Consider the following 23,026-nt stretch of genomic DNA (forward strand, 5'->3'; position numbering starts at 1 on the left):
GTTTATAGGGATTATAGATAATATGAGCCTTGCCCCCTTGTTGTTGCCTCTCCATTTGGTAGGCAAAAAGATAGATTTAAGTGCAAAACAAAACTTTAGCTCTCTCTGAACGTGAACTACTGCTTACTTTCAACTGGAACTCATCAGTTGATTATAAGCAAGGACATTCACCTTCAAAGCAATAAGTGGCACAAAAGAATAGGTGTTTTTTTTTTCTTTCCAAAGGATACCTTTAATAAAAAGTGGAACCTGAACACTAGAAGAAAACTGTGTTTCCAGGTGACCTAATCCAAAACTCTGTACAGTCTCTATTTTGTAATAACCTAGCCCAGAGTAAATTCTTTAAAAATAGCAGCAACTCAAAAGTGCATAAATTACAAACTTCACCAATAAATTAAGAAAACAGATTTGCTGCATCTGACTATCCTCCTAACTGTCCCAAGATCCTTTTAATTTTTAAATGGACAAATGGACGTGGAAAATCAGAATGAAGATACTATTACATCAAAGGCAAAGCTAAACTTAAACTAAAGCCTTCAATTATTTCTGAGATAAGGTATCTTTTTTTTTTTAAACTAAAATTCAAAAGATATGAAAAAAGATTGGAAGGGGGTGAAAAAATAAGACAATCGCTTCCCCCTACACCACCCTGAGGCTTCAATGTAGGTTTTTCCATCTGTGTATAGACTTTTCATTCACAGTCTGACTTTCCAGGCAATGCCAAGCATCCTATTCCCATGGATTCTGATCATTACAGAACATGCACAGGAGAAGAGCTGAGAGACCCAATCTTGAGTAGAAGGGGAGTCAAGATGCTTTGGGGAGATTTTCTGTTATAAATTCAGCTGTGGGGTTTGCATATTCTTTCATGTCTCGTACAGACTCCTGCGAGTCCTGCGTTCACAGCCTAAGCAGTCTGGTGGCCACTCAAAGACAGCAGAAGGAGATAGTATTAGATTGTCACTTTGGTTCCTCATATGGAAGGCCTGGGCTGTAGGGGACAGCAAAAGTCACGTCACTGATCCCCCTTCCACCAGCAATATACTAGATGTTCTGCACAGAGGTAGGAAAAGTGCTCAGTCCATGTATAAGGATCGCATTTACTCTGAAGTTCTCATCTGGACTGTTCTTTAATATGAAATGGCCTCATAAAACAGGATCATATTTATTCATGGCAGAAATGAATCCATCACTGATGCAAGACAGTTTATCACTGTTTACTTTCTTTGCAGTGAGATGGCTTCTGTTGGCTGGCATGCCCTTGGAAAAGCACACAATTTTGTGACTTCAAGTAAAAGGTAGTTCCAAGTTTGTGGTGAATAATTCTCTTTCCTTTAGCATGACTTTAAATGCTGGGTTTTCTTCCAGTGAGGTTGTTCATGGAGACATGTTACAAACAAATGTTGGTAAAGATAGCATTTCTATATAATAAGAACATTGCAAGTTGAAAAGACTGTCTAGAAGGGCATTGGTACAAGGATATTGTGACACTTGAAAATGCTATTGTAGAAGTGCTGTAATTTGAACTTCATAAAATCCTCCTTTTTTTTTTTCCCTGTTAAAAATGTGCTTAAAAACAAGAACATGAAGCTTTTGTCTTTTCTCTTCCAACTTGCTGCAAGCACAGAAATCCTCCTCTTCCTTAACTAGGACCTGTTCTCACTCCTGGCTGATCCCCTTTTAGCCACCAAGACCACCAAGCAAAGTGAGTATCCAGGGTCTTGGATACAGTCGGTGCAGATGATGCTCTCTAATACGAATAATAAAGAGTTCACTTTCCTAGAAAGTCAGCTGTGACAACATTTGCTTCAGCTTCCCCTATGCTTAGAGTGTGGACATCTTCAGACCTCAGCCGTGGCTGAATGTGGTTTTTTTTGTTTTTTTTTTTTTTTTTTCCCCGGAAACTGTGTTTATAAAGGAGGTAAATAGCTAGCTTTTAAATGTTAGTTTAATTACAACAGTTTATAATTTCTAAGTGAGAATGCTTCAAAGCTCAAAGATGAGGACAGCAATCTCATATGCTTAGTATAAATTCACAAGGGCTTAGGATCTCTGACAGAAAAGATAGTGCTTGCTGCGGGCAAAGTTTGCTTTGACCAAAACTACATAGGAATGTATATACTAAAAAAAATAACTTTTCACAATTACAGACAAGTATGAGTTACGTGTAACCTATGTAGTTAAATCCATTTTTGATTTTGGAATTAGATGCCAGTTTTTGAGGTAATCCAGTCACGGAAATAAGTCACTCGTGTGTAAACTCCAGGTTTATTTGGTTTGGCACATTCGTCTCCCCAGCTCACTATTCCCACGAGGTACCACATCAGTCTAGAATCAGGAGTAACCAGTGGTCCCCCAGAGTCCCCCTGGAGGAAGAGGAGGAAAAAAAATAAAAAAGATTTAATTTATCAGAAGGGAAAATATAATTCTCTCCATAGATAAGAGGGAGCATCCAATAAGAGAGAAAAGCAAGTAGTATTTCAAGAGCTGCCATTTGTGCAGAATTCAATCTGCTTATGAAATTTGAGTCGGAATTCACTGACTTTTGCCTGTCTGCCATGGAGTCTCCTGACCTGTGGTTGTACAATATCCTTTAAGTAAAAATGAATGAACGAACAAACAAACAAAAAAACCCTTCTCTTCTGTTTTATGAAACATTCCTCACACTGGCTTGTCTTCCTCCTCATACAAAGTAGGGAAACACAAATATATACATCATTCTAAGCCAACAAGAGTTGTGTTTTGTTTTGTTTTTTTCTCCAGTAACCACTATCCTTTCAGCAAATTCTTTCAGTCACTTGCAGCAATAACACTTCAAAAATAATTTCTTCAGGAAATTTGTCTTCTAACTAGCTAATATTTCCTTAAGACTTTAGTCACTCTCAAAGGCTGAATTCAGATACTGTTAATAGTATGACTCAGCGATAACTGTTAGGCTTGAAACCTTGCAGTGTCAAAGGCAATCCTCACAGAACAGAACAAATTCCCCATCACCCATCAAAAGACGTAACTGAAATACACAGCAGTTGAATCCTTCTGTTCAAGTCTCTTCAATGCTGAGCAGGACAGGAACAGAGGAATTAGGTCTCCAGGACTTATCCTGCAAGGAGTTTTGCTGAAGTCTGTAGGACTGGGATTCTGGAAGGGGCCTGTTTTGAACCAGCACTTACAAATATATTCTTTATAAGTAATATTAATAGAAATTGCCTTATTAAAAGTTATTGTTATGGAAATATTTTTGCTTGAACATAACCATTGCTTTGCAATGTTTGCAAGTCTGCATCATACATGTATCCCTACTATTCAATTTATGCCTAGCTTCCTTATCTTTGTTTCACAGTTTTCCTTGCACTGATCAAAGTCTGTTACCAAAGATTGTAACAGATCTCTGTTATAAGATGATCCTGTCATTTAATTTCAATGTGCAATTGTGCATTTTTACACATGGTTTTTAATTAGTTGCCATAGTCAGCCCCTGCAGAACAATTTGCTGAAATCAAGGCACAAGTACGCTGGCAGAACAGCCTCTAGTATAAACGAAAATGTAGGGGTTTGCTGTCCAGTAAACAAGGGGCTGCTGTGGAACAGCAGCAATGAAGGAGGAATAAAACATCAATATGGAGTATCCAGGTGGTATTTTTGAAAACAAATTGTTAGATTTCACAGAAGAAACTATGAAAAGCAAATGGGTTCATAGCAGCTATTTTGAGTTACAGAATGAAAATTCCACTTCGTGCCATGAAAGATTTACATTCTGAATATTATACACATTTAGCTCTCTTAGTATAGGGTTTATTTGCTAAGTAACATGTAATAAATGCTATTTCATTTTACATGTTAATTCTTGTTTGAACAGAGCCCATTTTAAGGACTAATAAACTGTCAGTTAAAGTTTGATCAACCAAATACTGGAATCAGCATTAGAATAGTTTTCCTTTCTAATTTTCAGCTATGGTTACCTGGCAAGCATCTACTCCTCCTTCCAAGTATCCTGCACACAACATTCTGGGTGTTATGTCCCCATCGTACACTTCCTTTTTGTTGCAAGTATTCGAGTCAATAAGTTTCACTGTTGCTTCCTGAAGAGCATTAGGAGTTGGACCTGAGGGAAAGAATAGTTTGAGTAAATGCATTTGTGTTGATAAATAATGTTATCTTATGGAGGACCAGCTTAATTTTGTTTAAAACAGAGGTACTGCTTGTTACTCTCTCTAGGTTAGGCCTTAAGGAAAGTGGACATACTCAATCTCATTTAGAAACTGTACTATTAAGACAGAATTAATGATTGCATGGTATATAGTGCCCAAAGTACAACACTGTATTTTACAGATGTTCCATCTAATACCATGGAATACAAATTACCTAGCAATTTGGCTAGATGATATGAAATCAAGACAGCTTGGTTCCATTGCTAAAGGTACTCACAACTTGGCCTGATAAGAGCGTGAGCTTGGGCAAGTCACTATATGCAGCTCACTCTGCACATTTTCTTGAAAGCCTACAGAGTTATCTGCTTCTGGCTAGAGCTGGGAGAATATTTGCTCGGGCATTATATAAACACATGCATGGCTAGACTACCTGTCTTAAGAATTTACAATATGAAATCGAAAGCCTGGAAAAGGAGGTCATTTCTGCTATATTCTGCTTAAGTGGATTGTAGCTCTGTCTTCATCCAGTCTAATTTTAGAGCAAGAAACTGCTGCTCACAATTAGAGAAATCTTTGCTTCTAGACAAAAACTAGTCTTGCTGCCATACAACATACGGGCTACACGAGTGATACCAATTCAGTAGCAGATCAGCACCAGGGTTCGTGCAACACATGGGTTACCTGGTAAACTCACCGTCATTGGTAAGTGCTCCCCAGCCTGTGATGACAGCATGAATATTATATGGAAAAGTCTCAGATGGCTCAGGCAGACAAACACGGTGTATGTTACTTGTAAACTCAACTTGTTTAGAGAGCTTCACAAGTGCAATGTCATAATCATGCTCTGGGTAGCGGTACTTTTCATGAATAATAATAGTCTTGATTGATCGTTTCAAGCTTGGTGGCTTCAAAAGAGCTCCAAAAGTAGCAGTCCACTTGTGAGGGTGACTCATGCTGAAAAAGGTAAGAGTGCTGTAAATACTTAGCTGTAAATATAAGTACTTGGGGCTTTAAACTTGGCAAACACCTTTCTCTCATAACGCCTTCAAGCAAGCTCCCTTCTAGATTCTTAAGGCATCTGTCACTTCCCATAACACTGTCCCCCATGTAATTTTAGATTGTTTCTAGAAGAGAGCAATCTAATTTCCTCCTCAGCCACAGTCTCCTACTCCCTCTGACCCCTCAACACTGATCTAGCCAGAGTGTGGCCACAGGGTATAATCAGGCCAAAAAGCCCTTCTGCTAGAAAACTCATCTCCTTTTCTCTTTTTGCATGTTAATAATTCATTCAAGCAGCTGTTTCATCTTACACGCCCTGCAGCTTCACAATTGCAACAGTTGAAACAAAGAGTGCTGGCTGGGAGAGCATGGCTGAATGGAAAGGGAGGAATGTGGTTTTATAACTTCTCGTAGCAGCCTGAAGCTGCAGCAACCTAGTTATAACACCAAGGAAAACCTTTAGAAACATTCTGGGTAACAGGAAACAAACACTATCATTTCAGTCACATTACCTTTTCTTCACTTTTTTTTTTTTCCTGAATGTGCCAAATGACTATAGATTACCGCTTGTAGAATTCCTAATTCTGCTCCATAGACTCAGTCTTTAATATCTCACTGAAACAGACAAGTGATGGGTCTGCTCAACCCTGACATTTTTCCCTTCCAAGGCTGAAAACTGTTCCCCTGGGTAGTTAGGGGTGTGTTGGAAATCTGGAAAGCCCCCCAGCTTGATCCAAATGGTGCACATACTGCTGCAGATTCTCTCTAAACTGGGAACTTACTCTCTGAAGCAGTGAGCTGCAGATACAAGCCACGTATTGCTGATGAGTGTCGCACCACAGCGATGGATATTATTGTACTGCAAACTAGCTTGCCATGGCCAATCCCCAGTCTCTGCAGAAGACAATCCGCCGACTATTCGCAACGATGATGCTTTCGCTATTGACTTGACTGATCTATTCTGCCGTAACCCACAGACTGTCAGGAAGGAAAAAGAATACATTAGTTATTCCTCCATTTAGTAAACATGCCTGCCAAGGGCTGCAGGTACTATGGAAAATGTACACAAAATCACACACCACCTAGGTTCTCTAAAGGTGTAACATCAACACGAAAACATACCTTCCACCAGCCCCGCAAAACCAAGATCCTCATGCACAACCCATTCTGTTAGAAGCCTGAAGGAACAACTAACTATTATGGTAAGCCATGATGGTCAACCATTCAGGTTTAGCTTCGTGAACAGCTCTAATCAGGAATCAAAACCCTTCACCATACAGCCAGGACAATTCCCAAATACAGGGATTGCCAGCTCAAATGCCCCAGGTGATTTGTCACAAGGATAAAACAAGAACAAGGCAAAATCTAAGATGGCAATGATCCAAGCCACGGGTTTTTACCAAGCATGCATGCAGATTGCATCAGCAAGATGTCTCTTGGAATAAGGCAGCTGCGCATTGCACAAATGGCAGCTGGCAGGTGGACCTTGGGAGCTGCTCGGGCAAAGAGCATTGTGCCAATCCAAGCCAGAGGTGACAAAGGCATGGATACCTCCAACACGGTGTGCATCCATGATAAGTATTATCCTCCAAACCCAGAAAGGAATGGAAATACTCATAGTTTTAGGCACTAAACAGACATTCAGGAGTAGCTGAAGCTCTCCAGTAGCTTTAGAAACTTCCTCAATTGAGGGAGCTGCTTCAGCTGTCTTCTCCCCTTCAACCAGTATCAAATCTGTCTTACCTGGAACAAGACCCACTAGACCAGCTCCCGATTTCAGCTAGACATTAGGAAAGTTGGCAGACAGAACTATCCCAATCCATTGAAAAAGAGACAGAGCTAAGAATTATTTGCATAGTGACAATACAATCCAAACTACTGCACTGTCTCCCACAGACAGTGACCCAGAGGGGGACAAGGTGGAAACCTGTAATACCTCACTGAAGAGCTGCAAGCCCCAGGCCCCTTGAAGTCCTCAGAAGAGAAACACTGGAGCCACGCAGAGCATAACCTCTGCCCCTTCCTGCTAGGATCTGCACAAGGTGATGTTAATAGTACCTCATAAGGAAAAGCAGCAGCAATAGCTCAGCAGATTGAAAGCTGTTCGTAAATTTGGAAAAAAAAAAATAATTGTCACACAATATTGAGAAGCTGATGTGCTCAGTGTAATGTCTGCCCTGTACAGAAATTTATAACTGCAATGAAGGAAAACAGTGAAATGTAAAGATACAGATACTTGTCCAAAACTTTCTACATCAAAGGACGATGGAAGATTGTACCATAACTGATAAGACTGTCTGTACTAGCATGTTTACCTCCTGAAAGCTATTGGTAATCCTCAATTACTGGGCCTAGATCTGTATAATTCAATCAACTACCTGAGCGGTCAATGTTCCGAACACGGAGAAAAACACAGTTCCCTCAGAGACCCAGAACACCAGCACTTAATCTGAAAAAGCAGTATTATTTAATCTTCTATTACTTTACATTACCTGCTAAGAGATCAAACCTTTCTAGAGGTAGAAGAAATCCATTCCTGGGGTGCATTGGGAAGAGTGTTGCCAGCAGGCCGAGGGAGGTGATCCTGCCCCTCTACTCAGCCCTGGTGAGGCCACATCTGGAGTGCTGCGTCCAGTTCTGGGCTCCCCGTTTCGAGAGGGACATGGAGCTACTGGAGTGAGTCCAGAGGAGGGCTACTAAGATAATCAGAGGGCTGAAGCACCTGTCGTATGAGGACAGGCTGAGAGAGCTGGGCCTGTTTAGCCTGGAGAAGAGAAGACTGAGGGGAGACCTCACCAATGTGTATAATATCTGAGGGGAGTGTGTCAAGAGGATGGAGCTGGTCTCTTTTCAGTTGTGCCCAGTGAGAGGATGAGAGGCAACGGGCACAAACTGAAGCACAGGAGGTTCCAGCTGAATATGAGAGGCACTTCTTTACTGTGAGGGTGACAAAGCACTGGGACAGGCTGCCCAGAGAGGTTGTGGAGTCTCCTTCTCTGGAGATATTCAAAACCTGCCTGGATGCCATCCTGCACAATGTGCTCTAGGTGATTCTGCTCGGCAAGGGACTAGGTGATCTTCAGAGGTCCCTTCCCACCGTGGCCATTCTGTGATTCTGTGATTTGTAAGATATTTTTTTAAATGACTATTAAGTCTCCAAACAAGCTGACTTCCTTCCCTGAAAGCTCAGACACCTCTAAAACGGACTATCTTGACTTACCTACTACCTACAACTGAGACTACCTACAACAATACCTTTAGAAGACTGAGCATTGTCTATTTCCACAGCATTTTCTGTGCTACTAGTCATCCCCAAACCCACAATATTTTCATTATAGGTACAGACCGACTTAACTTCTACACATTGCCTCATTGTCCTTCCTTCCTTCTGATATACACAAAAGAAATGTCAAATTCCCGATTTCTAGGAGCACACTGAAAGCCACTATTCCAAACTCTTTCATGTGCCCATTCCTGCCAGCTTTCAGGGGCACTTTGCATTCACAGGGTGTGATACAGGTCTCTGCCAGGCTGCCGTCCTTAAAGTGTCAATCGAACAGCATGCTGGTACACAGTCAGGTGTAAAACTCATCACTTAGAGCATATATGACAAAATAACAGGTGACAAGGTGGAGATGAATTGTCACACTACAGCATCAAGGACAAGCAACAGATCCTGCAGTTGTTGCTCCAAGATGCAGAAAGAACTGACAGTCCTGTGCAGGCAGGATTAGACTTGACCAGATATTTAAGTACACGTTTTAATCCATTTTTAAAGAGATGTCAGACTTCACCTTTAAGATACACCTTCCACACCAGCACTGCTGGAGGCAGGAGCATGCCATGGGCAGGTATCAACCAGGGCGTGCTGCTCTGTAGCACACAGCAGCAGAACCTGAAGATCTCCTCTCTGCTCAACATTGGGTATTTCTATAGAACCATCAGCATTTTTTCTTTTCTCATCATGTGCTCTTTTCTTACTTAATTGCTATTACTTTTAACAGGAGGAACATCTCACTATAAAAAAAAATGACCAAGGAACTCAGCAGTGCGTGTAAGACTTTTTCTAAAGGGGATTTTCACCCCATTTACACTGAAGACTTTCAAGCCAGTAACGATAGTCTTAAAGCATCCTGAAAGGCACTGACAAAAGACTTCCCTGTGACTGAGCAGGATTTCTAATCCAAGCAGGATTTTCTCATCTGTGTAAAGTGTAAGGTCATGTTCATTAGACAGAAGGAAGAGAAAAGGCTTTTAAGGGCCAGGAAAAGTGCTCAGAGACTCTTGATGCTAAATAAAATAATAGAGGTTTCCCATGTTTAAAAAGCCCTCACTTACTGTCATTGAAGATTGCTTCTGCTCTTTTCCTCTCCACATCTGAAACAACAAAAGAAAGTCAGTGTAAGGTCAGGACAGCACAGACAAGGTTTATCTCCTCCATGGCCATCCTACCCTATGGCTGCTTGAGTACCAGGCATCACAAGAGGCAGCGCAGATGGGGGCTGCTGTAGAAGCCAGTGCAATGCATAAGTGGTCACGATCTTGCACTGGCTAGTGCATTCCTCTCTGCAGTGCAGTTTGCTGTTCTCTGGCCAGCCAATATCCTCTGGAGCTACCATTCTAGTTGGCAGCAATCCAGGGGATAATCACAGTCTTAATACCATTTTTAAATTGTACAGAAATTCTTGTACAGCGTACACAACTTTGCAGTCTGTGGCTGGAGCTTTCCTCAACAGATTCCTGTCCTTATCTACTTTCTTGATTTTTATTTTCTCTTTGCAGCTACACAGAATGTTATCTGGCTTTGATCCAAGGCCACACCAAGCCAGGAGGAGTCTCTTTTGAATGCAAAGGGCTGTGGATCATACTTGTTGCCTACTGTGCTCTTGCAACTTGTGTTTTGCTTGTGGGCTTGACGCGCCTGGTATGCAGGGTGAATTGCATGTTTGCAATCCACCATTACTAGATACGTACTCCATCATTTCCTAACAAGACAATAAGCAGATTGTGATATAAAAAGGAAGCAAAAAGAACTGCAGTGTACATACAGTATGACTGCAGGGAATGTTACAGAGGAAAGGCAGCAGTAGGGCTGACATACATGCATCCAACTGCTGCTTTGTTTTATAACAACAGGAGATGAATTATAACTGAAAATTTATATAGTGATGGTCTTATTCACCATAAACGGGAACCGTTCTCATGATAAAGGTTTACTGGTGGGCAAGCAGCAACTTGTGAGGTCTCCTATCAGTAAAAGTGTTCACTTGCACGTTCTCAACTACTGTGACAGAGAATGGAGAAAACCCTAAAGTACAGGTAATTCCGTGCTTCAGGAATGCTTGTTGTAATCCAAGAATTTCCATGCATAACATTGCTGTCTGTTGCCAATATTCCTTAGATCAAAATGTAATACTATCAAATAGTAAAAAGTAGGCCAGCAAGGGGATTCAGCAGCGCTACAAATTTTTGTAAGTTAAAAAGTAATGAAGAAACAGGAGCTGAGCCATGCTAAAGAACTAGCTGCTTCACCTATGCGGTTATACTGGCAAAAAGTGCTTTGGAAAGAATCTGGCCCTACTTATTTTTTTCAACCATGCTAAGAATCCAATATTTTCCTGGAAATCCATACTACATTCAATACTAGCTCAGCATTTGGGTCATTCTAATATTGTATAGCTGGAAAATGGTAAGAAACCAACAAATGTAACCAACAATGGAAGCACACTTTTTGCCTTTGAGTGCAATATTGATGATTTTTATTTTTATTTTTTAACTCCTCTCTGGGTGGAGAGACATTTACCTCATAAGGCCTAATTATAAAGCCTGCAGTCAATTATTAATACTTGCATTATGTTGCAAAGCTAATCAAGAAGACAAAAGAAGCAACCAGCTGGTTCCAGCGCAGTGCCGAAAGCAATTCAATCGGTATTTTCTCGCTGCACTGAGTTTTGCTGTGAATCACGCAGCCATTCTGCAAGGCACCTGTCTATATCTCTATTGGCTTTTCTATGAGGCACCTGAAATAAAACTAAAAATCTCCTGCGGGCAAAATTCTGTTCTGAGACCTAGCCACTGCTTGTAGCTGGGCTATACTACAAGTATTTGGAGAAAAAACTTTTCCCCACACTGTAAGTCTTAAATAGGATGGCTGTAAAGCTTTGAATTTTAGAATATTTTATCAGCAGTTGATGTACTCTCATATCCACTCACTGCTGTAGAAAAAAAGTGCAGTGACACTTGTCAATAATGAATGCTATATTCACCAGGATAGGGTCACAGCTTAGCTTTAGAGATCTGTCAGATGCAGTGCCCTAAATGTGTATCCAATACTGGGAGCTGGAAGAGAGGTATCAAAGAAAACACCACAGTGGGGAAAACAACAACAACAACAAAAAACCATCTGGCAAAAGCAGGTGTTAACAGACCTGGGAACACATCATGCAGATTAGGACAGGTGAAATTAAGGACTCAAAATTAAGGACACAGGACTCAAAACCAAATTCAGAGCACATGTACATCTTTGGAAACCAGAGCTGACATGATTTTCAGAGAAGCTGAACCCACAGTAGGTACCATCAAAAGCAGGGAACACTTCAGGTTACATGATATTTCTGGGGGAAAAAAAAACAACCAACCAACCAAAAAAAAAAAAACAACAGGTTTCTTGCTGGCTTACCTCACTAGGGGCTTGCTTTCATTTGTTACCATAAAAAATGTTGACATTTTTCACCTGGTCAACAGCACAGATGTTCATTGTGCCAACCAACATGCTGCAAGCCCTGCCTTGAAGCAATCACTTGTAAGGCACGAGATAATTTCTCTGCCCTGCTCATTTACTAGTTGTCCTAGTTGCTTGCACTACCAATAAAAAGCATCAATTAGTAACAATTAAAATGTCATATCTCATCCCAACCACATAGGGCTGCAAAAATAGTTGTTTGTGCTGCATTTAGGAAAACAGTGTTCAGGCTTCCACTGTAAACAAGAACAAGTTAAACTTGAATATGCAAACCTACCTGCAAAATGGAACTTGCTATTAAGTTAAAGCTTGCCCAACTTAAGAGAAAACTAATGGTTAAATTAAAATCACAGCAATCTATTGAAATATGGCTTAAGGAAAGCACCTTTCAGAAGAGGGCCCTGTTTTCCAGCTGGATGATCAGTTAAAACAGTTATTTTGTTTACTCAGTTAACTAAATTACCTTTGAACACACCTAAGTTATTGGCTTCAATTTCCTATGAATGAGAATAGTGACTTGGTACAGTTACTATTTGAGATTAATATTAGCTAATATCTTATTTTTACTGCTGAATATACATGTTTGAGCAAGCATAGAAAGAAAAGGAGAGTAACTAAAAGCAGGAAAGCTGCCTGATTTTGGTAATTGTCTATATGCAATAGCCAGTTAAGGCCAGGATTCCTAAAGGAGTTCAGTGCCCAAAGCCTGCATATCTATTTGGCAACCATCTAAATGTTGGCAGGTTTGTACTTAACTGCAGAGTGAATGTGACTACTCCCCTCCAAGGGACTCAGAGATTCCTACAGAAAAATGTGCATGCATTGTCTTGCCTCTAATTAACTTCAGTGTCACAGCATCAGAAAGGTTAATCTTGTGTCCACTGCCCTATTTCACTTGAGTTACAGAAACCAGTGCTTACATTTAAGGGAAAATAACAGTCAGAACCCCTTAATGACACAAATGGAGCAGACATTACATTGAAGAAGTTCAATCAAAGCAAGCAAATGCATTACTAGAGGATACCAGGCATTTTCAGCTTAGAAAGGGCCAGAGAGCCCTTCAAAATTAGAGGTGAGAAAGCTGCTTCAGAAATCTGTTACAGTTTTACCAGGACAATTGCCTAATTTTTCACAGATGCTAATTTCCACAGGCAGCTTCATTTTCTTTAAAGGCTTCCAACTGCAGGTTTCTATATGCCATAACGTAACCACTAGCTTCAAAGGCAAACTGCATGGTCCGTGTTCATCACATAAGTAATGTTTAAATTGTTTTCTCCCACAGAGAAGACATGGTAGGGATTGTCTTAAATGGGGTAATGAGAGGAGAAAAGGATTTAAAATGTAAAAATAAATAAATAAATAAATAAAAGTCAGTACTAATACTACTTTGGTACTAATGCTATTTTCTTGGACACGCATTTGAAGCAAAGCTTTGTGCCATGCATCAGAGGAAGCATCTTCTACTGCCCCTTGTCACTTTGATAACATAAGTCCTTCAAAAAGACAGGAAATTACAGAATTCTCAGATGCATCAGAAATAGTGGGATCACCTATTTTGATGTTACTTAGGGCAACAGCAGTACATGTAGCCAAAAAAGGATCTCTGGCAAGTTTCAGCAGTTCACCAACCTTGGGCAGCCAAGAGGAGTGCCACAGAGTGAATCTGTCCCATAGTGTACTTATAGAGAGGGATAGTATCTCTACCCTAATGCTCTTTAATTACGTTAAAGACTGCAAAGGCCCCAGGTACTGGGGTGAAATGGGAATTAGAGCAGTCCTTCAGAGTGAGAGGCTAAGTCTTGTTCCAAGAGCTGTACCTGAAAGGAAACACAGCAGTTTCCTGAAAGATGGCAAAACACAAGCACTTTGGGCTCAGCAGGGAAGTCTCACTCCTCTGTGGTTACATCGTGCACACAACCTAAAACAACTTCCTACTAATATTCCTACATTCTCTCCATTCTCTCAACAGGAATTACCTCCCTAGGGTTAAGCACCCTTGTGGAAGTAGGTACCTAGGTAAGGTAGGTAAGCATAGTTTAGGTACAGATGATGCAATTCTCATTCCTTCAGTAGGGGAGAGTAACCCGGTAGAGACAAGACAAAAGCTGTGTACCTCTAATTGTCCCTGTCACCCTGCCCTTCCCTCCCTACTCATGTCCACGGGACCTGTCCTAGCATGCATGACTTCCCCCCCATCTCCACCTTCAACCACAACTTAATTCCTCTCCATTTCCTGATTAAGACAACAATCCCTGTCTTTCATGGAAATTTGTAGCTCCAAAATTGGTAATAATCATCCCCTTCTGAAGGATGAATGAATCTTTAGTTCAATAACATCCCTCCCGTGTGAGGATAACATGCCATATGTTGTCAGATGTCCGGTGAAGACACATGCATGGTGATATGTAAGTGCAGATCCATCAACCTTTAACATATGCTGGAGTCCTCCTTTACAAGTCAGGCCCTGTGGCATCTCCAGCACAGCATGTATTCACTTTGATTTCATCTCATCCAAACCAAGTATCAACTTCAACACTATAAATGAAAATAGTGGGATTTTTGTGTGTGTGTTTTTCAGTCTGCTGTATTGAGCCAGGAAGCCCCCGGAACTTCAGCTCCATTTAAAAGGAAGAAGTCTCACAGTGCTTTAAATCTCTAATTCTGGTGCCAGCAATGGCACTGTAGCATAGCAGCCCTGTTACTGTGCAGGATCAGACGCAAGCCTACCACGAACAGAGGCTGTGAAGCCACACTATGTGAAACAAGACTGTGAGCAATATTGTCACTGCTCAGCAAGGACTAACAGCTCCCGTCAACCCGCTTCTTACTCTGCCTCAAGTGCTGCCTTCCTCCTTCACACACGCAGCAGAACCCACCACTCATGCAGATGAGAGCTGTTTTATTCCCCAAGCCTTTTGGGGAAGACAACGAGATTGTTGCAAACACTGAAACATGCCGCCTTGTGCCAGGGTAATGGCATCAAAGTGGGGGAATGTAGGATCCCCGCTGTGTTTCTCAATGTGTTGATACATGTCCTGTTCTACTACCGCAGGCTGCTGTTGTGTCTTGTACAAGTGGCAAGTACAAAAAAAAAAAGCACAGACTGCCACACACATTCTTTGAGCCACAACTTGATGAAACGTACCTCAGTAATCCAGGTCAGACACTCATCTGCATGTCTCCCAAAGAAGACTTGATAAAGAAATGAGAATCCATCTCACCAGGTTCTGTACTTTGCAAGGAGCTTTGGCAAGTACCAGGTGCCAGATAAACAGAAATAATAACAGTTGACTTGTTGATCAAAACCAATTCGTGACTCATTGTTCACGGTCAAAACCCTTGGCTGTGAGACAGATGGGAATACTTCCTACTCACTGTGAACAGTGCCAGTGATCTTGCAACCAGTTTCTTTCTGACGTCAAGAGCACATTCCCAAAAATACCTTTTGAGAGACTTCCAACCTACCTGGCAAGGGGAAAGAGGCTGGCAAGCTGCTCTACACTTTGCCTAATAGGGATGCAGGCTCTGAGGTGACTACTTCTAATCAGGAAACCCTGAGGAAAAAAAAAATCAGCCTTGTAGATCTCTTTGGTGCCAGGACTATACAGAGGACAAACTGTGACACCTTCTTTCTATACAAGTGGAAGAGCAAGTTCTAACTTGGGTGCTTCTAAGTCAACTGCGATTTGACATCTTATTCTGCCAGCCTTTCCATTGGTCTTGGAGAAGATAGGACTTTGCTAGCTTCTCCACTGAAAAATATTTAGGTGGACAAACCCAACTGGAAACAAGCACAGAGATCTCCATCACCTCCCATTTTCTATCAAAGCTATAGTGGATGTCTAGAAATATCATTGTTCTTGGCTAGGAGACTAAGTAAACTATGGCTAAACAAGAAAGTAGGGACTTCAATAATGACACACCTGAAGACACCCCAATAACAATGTATTTTTGCAGCTCTCTGTAAAGGACATCAACTGTTTAGTGATGATACAAAATAAAGACAGTATTATTTTGTCTTTTTTCCTTTGTTTTCCACACACTGTTTTTCCACATCTATGCTATCCAACTTCTCTGGTTTTCACCCCCCCAAAAAAGAAAAGTGAACTCATAAAATATCATCAGCTTAGATTCCATCTCCTCAAAGCTCTTTATTCCCAATCCTCTGGAAGGAAGGGGCAAAGCAAGATCCTGCGTTGGCAGAATACTTACTTCTGTGCTTCTGCCCTGGACCACAGCTGAAGATCCCAAGTGTTGCACCCAATTTGAAGGTAGTTTGTTGGAGCTGATCCCCACAGCAAACACTTTTGAGTGAAGTGCAAGTTGAGACATGGTGTTGAACAACAAGACGATTAGATCCTGGGAGGAAGACTTACTCATTCTCCTTATCAGACCCTCCTAGCATGCCATGTAAATAAGTGCCTGACCTGGATTTGTTCAACTAGTTAGCTGTGCTCACCTAAGGTAAGCTATATTATTGCCCCCAAATTAGAATATTTTGATAAGGGGATTATAATGAAAAGGTTAATGGTTTTTTAAAAGCCATCATGAAAAAGTTCTGGGATTGCCTCAAGATAAATAGTGATTCCAGTTGGCAAAACTATTAAAGTTACAATGAAGCAGATGTTAGAAAGGTTCTGCAGAGCATGGAACAATCTAGGGCTTCTCAGCATTCCTTGGCTTAAGTATTAGTGTTGCACAGGATATATTAGAAGGGAGAGAGAAACTGGAAATGCAAAACCTAGATCCCTCTCTGGACTTCCAGGACCTGTTGTAAGTTGTCACTTCTACCAGGTGTGGGGAAGGATGAACTTTGTAAGTTGAGATCTTCCCTTCCTCAGAAAGTGCAGGAGTGCTCCATTCTGTACTCTCTACCTGAGTCAACCTCATTTTCTTAAATGGCACTGCCAACTGGAGCTTGCCTAAACCTCATAGCGCTGTTGAAATCCTATTAGCAAAGAAAGATCTAAATTTTATTGCCATCTCCTAGAAATGGCAAGATAGTGTTTATGTTCCTTTGTGTCATGGGTAACAATCGCACAATGGTAGTCCTGTAGTGAGTAGCAGACCTATGTAGTCAGTATTTTATGGTTAACCTGGGACAGCCAAGAAAAGCAACAGGAAGTTTATCATACAACTTTATCAAAGTAACACCGAGATGCCATCTTTTACTGAAACCAAATATTTAATAAAAACATAGTGATTCAATTGTATCAGCTAATTTTTTTTAACTAGCAACTAATCATAGAATCATAGAATATTACTGTAACAGTCCTGGTGCAGTTCAAGGTCAACTAAAACATCTCTGAAGCACTTCCCTCATTTACCAGTCTGAATATAAACAACAAACCAGATAACTTGATGAGATCACAGTTATTCTTAACAAGCATTTTTGTACTTCGTCCTGTTTTATCCTTTAACCAAGGCATCAAATTAAGATTCATTAAACCATGACCTGACCAGCATAAAAAAAAAACACAAAACACTACCACCGAAAACAAAACACAAGTCTTTCAGTCTCTTTGGTTGATGGTCTCACACTATTTCTATCTGGAAGGAAACAGAAAAGTGGTGCTTCTTTGCCCAGAGGGATGTTACCCATCATCCCGAGCCACCCCAATGGTGGGATGGTTTGACTGGTTGGGCCATTAAGAAACAAAGGTCGTTTGACAGCTCATATTTGAGTTTCCCTGCACTGCTGCATTTTGCCCATTTCAAGCACCAAGAGGTAGAACAAGGGGTTGCTCCTAATCATGTCTGAGTGGGAAGAAGCCTGGATCCATCCAGCATAGTATTTGACCTAGGATTCTTGTTCATTCAACACAGCTGTCTGGTCTCCCTGGATCTTTGCTGGCTTAAGTGGTCTAGGTGGTCTTAAGTGGTCTGCAAGGAATTTTGATCCCCCCACCAAAAATTATTTTTCCCAATGCATGTACTGTTTTCCCACAAAGACTGTCATCTTGCATAGTTTCTGCAATTTCAGGCTCCTCAAAGATGGAAGGACCTAAGGAGCATGTTTGTTTGCATTGCTGTGTACTGAAGCACTGTGGTGAGGCTCCTACTCTTTACCCTGACAGGAGTGTAAGGTTGATATTGCAGTCTGGAGGAAGAGCAAAATTGTACGGAGAGGCCACAAAGCATCTGCTCCTGTCAATCTTTATTTAAAAGACTTAGGTGAGCTTTATACAGTGCCATTGATTTTGTTCCTACTTAACACCAGGAAAGACTCAATCTCAGTAACAGCCATCATCATAAGGGAAAATCAAGTCCCATCAATCAGAAGAGCACAAGAACTAGATTTAAGAGAGATGTAAGATACTTACTTGAGACAGTAGAAGACCTGACGTTTATTCGCAGGGGTCCAGTGTATTTTCTCAGGCCCCTTCGTAAGATCCTTTCAACTCTTTCTCGCAGTGCTTCTTTGCAATCCGTGGAGGAGAACCAGAATGTGAGCAAAGCTTCTGCCACCACACCATCAGCATCTGGACTGCAAACCAACAAAACAGTCTGGTTACCTCCAGCCTATTTTGGCATTTCTTAGTTTTCATCTTAGCTCTTCTAGCAATAGCAACATAGCAAAGGATTAGATACATGCTTGAACATTTCGTACATTTATGAGAGTATGAATTGCTAAAAGAAATCCAAGCATCTGCTGAATTGTCTAATGTTCCTTAGGGTACGACAAGGCATGATGTTTTCTGTAAGTGGCCAGACCAATGTTATAATTCTGGAGTCTAAAAAGCGGTGACTGATTACATGTTTGGGATGCAAGAAAAGGATGGAACGAACTGATTTGATTGCAATGAAAAGCCAGATATGCAGTACTTCAGAAACATAAGGCAGATGGTTAATTGTATCTGGACAGACCTTTCCAGGGTCCTGTATGTGTACAGAAGAAAAATCTTAAATTGCCATTCAAAAAGGTATTTGAGGAAAGGTGAGAGACTATCCGACTTAATTCTCACCACCGCAGCCTCATGAGAGATGTGAGTATCTGCTTGGACATTCCTGGGAGAAAATGTGATTGATACCTCACATCATGCAACAGTGAATGAAACTCAGCAGCATCTCCCACAGTCTACTTATCACAGTCCAAAAGATGAATAAAAAAGGAGCCTTTTACATTTCACTGAAAAGTATGAGCTGCAGTCATGCTGGGACACACGTTTCCCACAGTGGTTGCTGTAAATCCCACATGTGATCAGAAGAAAGGAAGAAAGGAATATAATCTTACAAAGGACTGAATTCATCCAAAAGTAATACTTATTTCTCCTTAGACAGAGCACCAGACACTGCAAGAGATGGAGTGCTAGACTACAAACACTGAAGTGTCTAATCTGGCATATTAAATCTTGCTCTACTCTTGCAGATGGCTTATCCTTGGTCATTACTCAGGGAAGATAAGAATGTGTACCAAGAACCTTCTTTCCTCTGTTTCTTTCTACCTGAGCCAAGAATGGCACAACCTACAAGAGACAGAATCTCAGTTACCTCACATTTCATGCAGAGTGATCTAAAAGTGGGTTGCTCTGTCTTAAACATCATTCAAACAGGAAAGTGAAAGAGAAGCACTTCCAGTTACATCTCACTGCCTTGGACAGTTGTATTTATGTAGAGGAAAAAAAAATTAAAAATAGAAAGCAAGTAGCTTATACACATGTCATGTAATCAGCCTTTGATAGTAGAAAAGAATGTGCACCAGAACAAAACAGATATTCCTGTATTGCCAGTGAAGGGCAACAAAAAGACCATGGGTTATTATCCCACCGTAGTATGCAAAAGTGCTTCATAGGTGAGCAGAAAGACACATTCCTTGCCTCAAGGATATTGTATTTGAGACCGAATAGCTATATGTGAACTTTCCAACAGGTTGTTTTTTCCCTTAGTGCCAATTTCAGCATGACTGCCACTCCATTTATTTTCCAGATATTATCTGATTCAACTGTGGGTGTTGCTTTGCATTTCTGAGGTGTTCCCTCACCTCTCCCCAAACTCCTCTTCCTGTGCTGTGCCACGCTGGAATTACCATATCAACTCTTGCAAGCACACCACACCTCTCAAAACCCTCAGGTAAGTACAAACTGCCTTGAATCACTCACTGTATAACAGAAGTCCAGAGCCAAAGGCACCTAGTCAAGACATATTTTGGCTTTCTTAGTAAGCAGTGGGGATTCTTACTAATGTATTGCTTATGCTAAACAAAAAATACACACAGTGCTTTCCAAAGAAATTCACAACAATGACCCTGAATAGGAGAGCTTGCATTCTAAGCACCTGAATAGCCATGAAGCTTGTAGTTAGAAATCTCTCTTATTAGGCCAAGTGATATACTGGAAGAAGCAAACAAGTTTTAGCACATACAAGTCTTGCATCCAGCACAACAAACCTCACAGCAAGTACCTCAGTCTGTTCTTGGGAACAAGACGTTATGAAAGATACTACTTCTCCCTACCGATTGACCTGTCAGATCTTTAAACCACTTTGTCTGCACTTACAGCACATGTCAGTATCTAAACATTCCTAAAGCTACATTCGAATAACAATTTGTATGATTTCCCTAAGTGGGAGTTAAGCCAAGATAGAGTGGGAGCCTGGATCCCACAAACCATGGAAGAACAAGGAGAAATACATTGACAGCAATAAGATCTTTGGGGCTGCTGTCATTAGTCTTGCATCTTTGATATGTGATTATTAGGACACAAAGCTCACTTGTGGAGTGATGTGCACTCACTCAGGAAAAAGACCTTAGTATTACAATAGGGATTTCTATGAAAAAGGTCACTTTCAGTAGTCAACAGTAGTCAAAAACACAAATCAAAAGCTAGATATTACTGGCAAATAGAGATAAAATAAAATAAAACAAGAAAATAATTGCAATATCATAATCCCAGTGATGGTTCTGACCCCTTCATCTCAAAGAGCAGGGGCAGATTCAGAGCAAGGTGACAAGAAACAGTTCCTGCAAGGAATGGCTGAGCAGACTGGAACTTTCAACTTAAAAAAAAAAAAAAAGAGAGAGAATAGCTCATAGGGTACAGGAGTGAAAAGAGATATGAGGACATGAGGGAAAAGTCTGATACCACTAATTGCTTGGAGAGGAAGGATAGAAACCTACTTTTCACCACCCACCTCTCCCAACACAAGAACCATCAAATGATCCAAAGGAGGTGGTTCTTTGCAAGAAACTCCTTACTGAAGGATGGAGGTGCAAGAAGTTCAGGAGTCCAAAGAGAAAATCATAGAATAGTAGGGGTTGGAAGGGACCTCCACAGATCATCGGGTCCAATCCCCCTGCCAAAGCAGGTTCCCTAGAGCAGGCTGCCCAGGTAGGCGTCCAGATGGGCCTTGAATATCTCCAGAGAAGGAGACTCCACAGCCTCCCTGGGCAGCCTGTTCCAGTGCTCCGTCACCCTCACCGTGAAGAAGTTCTTTCGCATGTTGGTGCGGAACTTCCTGTGACCCATTTTGTGGCCATTGCCCCTTGTCCTGTCCCCACAGATCACTGAAAAGAGGTTGGCCAAATCCCTCTGTCTCCCACACTTAAGATATTTGTAAACATTAATAAGATCCCTTCTCAGTCTTCTTTTCTCAAGGCTGAACAGACCCAAGTTTCTCAGTCTTAAAAAAGAAAGAAAAGAGCTCCACGGGGGTTTGCCAAGCAGACAAACCTTTCAGGAAGTCCCAAGTGGTAAATAGCTGGTAGGAAGCATACGGAGGAGCAGTTATCCTCCACAGCAGATCGGTTGTGCTGCTGCTGCTCCCTAGGCATCTGCTTATGCACTGAGCGGAATTAAGATTACACTCAGTGGGGGATTATGCTCCAGTCATACATAAGATCCACCATACTGAATCAGATCAAATGTCTCTCTAGCTGGACCTGGCGCCTGGTGAGCATTTCATAACATCTCAATGGTATGCCTTTTTTTTTTTTAAACAATCTCACATACCTCACTCTGACTAAGCGTGAACGGATGTATTTTTTCCTTAAAATGGAATTGTGAAATGTCTTGTCCATCTGTTGAAAAAAAGAAAAATACAAATTAACAATAAAAAAACAGGGGGGAGGGATGCACTGCTGGAAAGAGAATTCAGAAAAAAAGCATTCGGTTACAAAATCACAGATTACAGAGCCACAGAAACACAATCCAGCCCAACCTCTAAATAAGATTTGTCACAGACTTTCCTCTGCTATTCCCCATTTTAGCTGAGGCACATCACAAAAAGTTAGCTTGTTTTTCCTCAATATCCTATGGCTACATCAGTGTTCCACTAGACTACCATCCTATCCACTCCTAGGCATCATTAGGGATGTTTATAAACATCTGGAAACATGCTGCAGCAACCTCCCCAAGCATATCGTTCTCAAAAAGGCTTACAGAAAGGATACAGCATGCTGTGCTCTGCACTGCACCTCTCTTGTAGACTTCTTTTTTTTTTTTTGATAGAACTTTTATCTTTCCTTTAAATTTCTATAGGACTAAGGATATCAGTGATCTCAAATTACAGCCCTCCCCCAAACACCCTTGCTATTTGCCACATGCTATTCTCATCTGAAATAGGAAGCCTTGGACTTGTTTTATAACTTTTGAGTGTTAGGAATCAATGCCCAAATGACATCTTTGCTGGTATCTGCTTAACCACATCCTGCTTAAGGCTGAATGTTGTCTCAAGATTGCGTGACCAGTCTGAGACAATGCAGTGTGATATAACAGGGCAAGAAATTCTGCCAGGAATAGTTTGGGATCACTGAAGTATTGAGAAACAGCAAAGTCACAAGTGAGTTATGCAGTTCCTTGTACCAGCAAGACCCAGGAAATCAAATGCATACACCCTGTAAACATCAAATGTGTTACAGAAAAGAAACAAACAAACAAACAAAAACTTAGAAATGCTTTACAAAATCATGTAACTGTTTTGTTTTGTTTGTATTTTTTTAGCACATAAAGGCTCTTTGATTCAGAACCAAGTCTTCACATTTTCAGCCCTTAAAAAAAAAAAAGTAGAAAAAAATAATCAAAGTTCTGGTAATGTCTTTCAGATTCAGAAACAAGTAAGAAATCTGGTGTGATTCTCACAAATCTCCTCTTTTCAACCTTGGCTTCTGTAAGATGAAGCCTGACATTGCTATGTATAGAAT

General features: G+C 41.0%; 1 protein-coding gene across 1 annotated transcript in view; it reads right to left on the reverse strand.

Annotated features, from left to right (window-relative positions):
- Positions 1–205: 205 nt before the first annotated feature.
- LOC121069911 (transmembrane protease serine 11E-like) overlaps positions 206–23,026 on the reverse strand; it is a 43,693-nt gene continuing 20,872 nt past the window's right edge. Inside the window, exons 4-10 of the mRNA XM_040556442.1 lie at positions 21,837–21,904; positions 18,213–18,376; positions 9,486–9,524; positions 5,930–6,125; positions 4,843–5,102; positions 3,960–4,102; positions 206–2,366 (exon numbers count right to left, since the gene is read on the reverse strand). Of these exons, the coding sequence (XP_040412376.1) occupies positions 2,205–2,366; positions 3,960–4,102; positions 4,843–5,102; positions 5,930–6,125; positions 9,486–9,524; positions 18,213–18,376; positions 21,837–21,904 (1,032 nt within the window). The 3' untranslated portion in view covers positions 206–2,204. The remainder of the gene's footprint in view (positions 2,367–3,959; positions 4,103–4,842; positions 5,103–5,929; positions 6,126–9,485; positions 9,525–18,212; positions 18,377–21,836; positions 21,905–23,026) is intronic.

This window comes from Cygnus olor, chromosome 4, assembly GCF_009769625.2.
Source record: "Cygnus olor isolate bCygOlo1 chromosome 4, bCygOlo1.pri.v2, whole genome shotgun sequence".
In the NCBI taxonomy this organism is placed as follows: Eukaryota; Metazoa; Chordata; class Aves; order Anseriformes; family Anatidae; genus Cygnus; species Cygnus olor.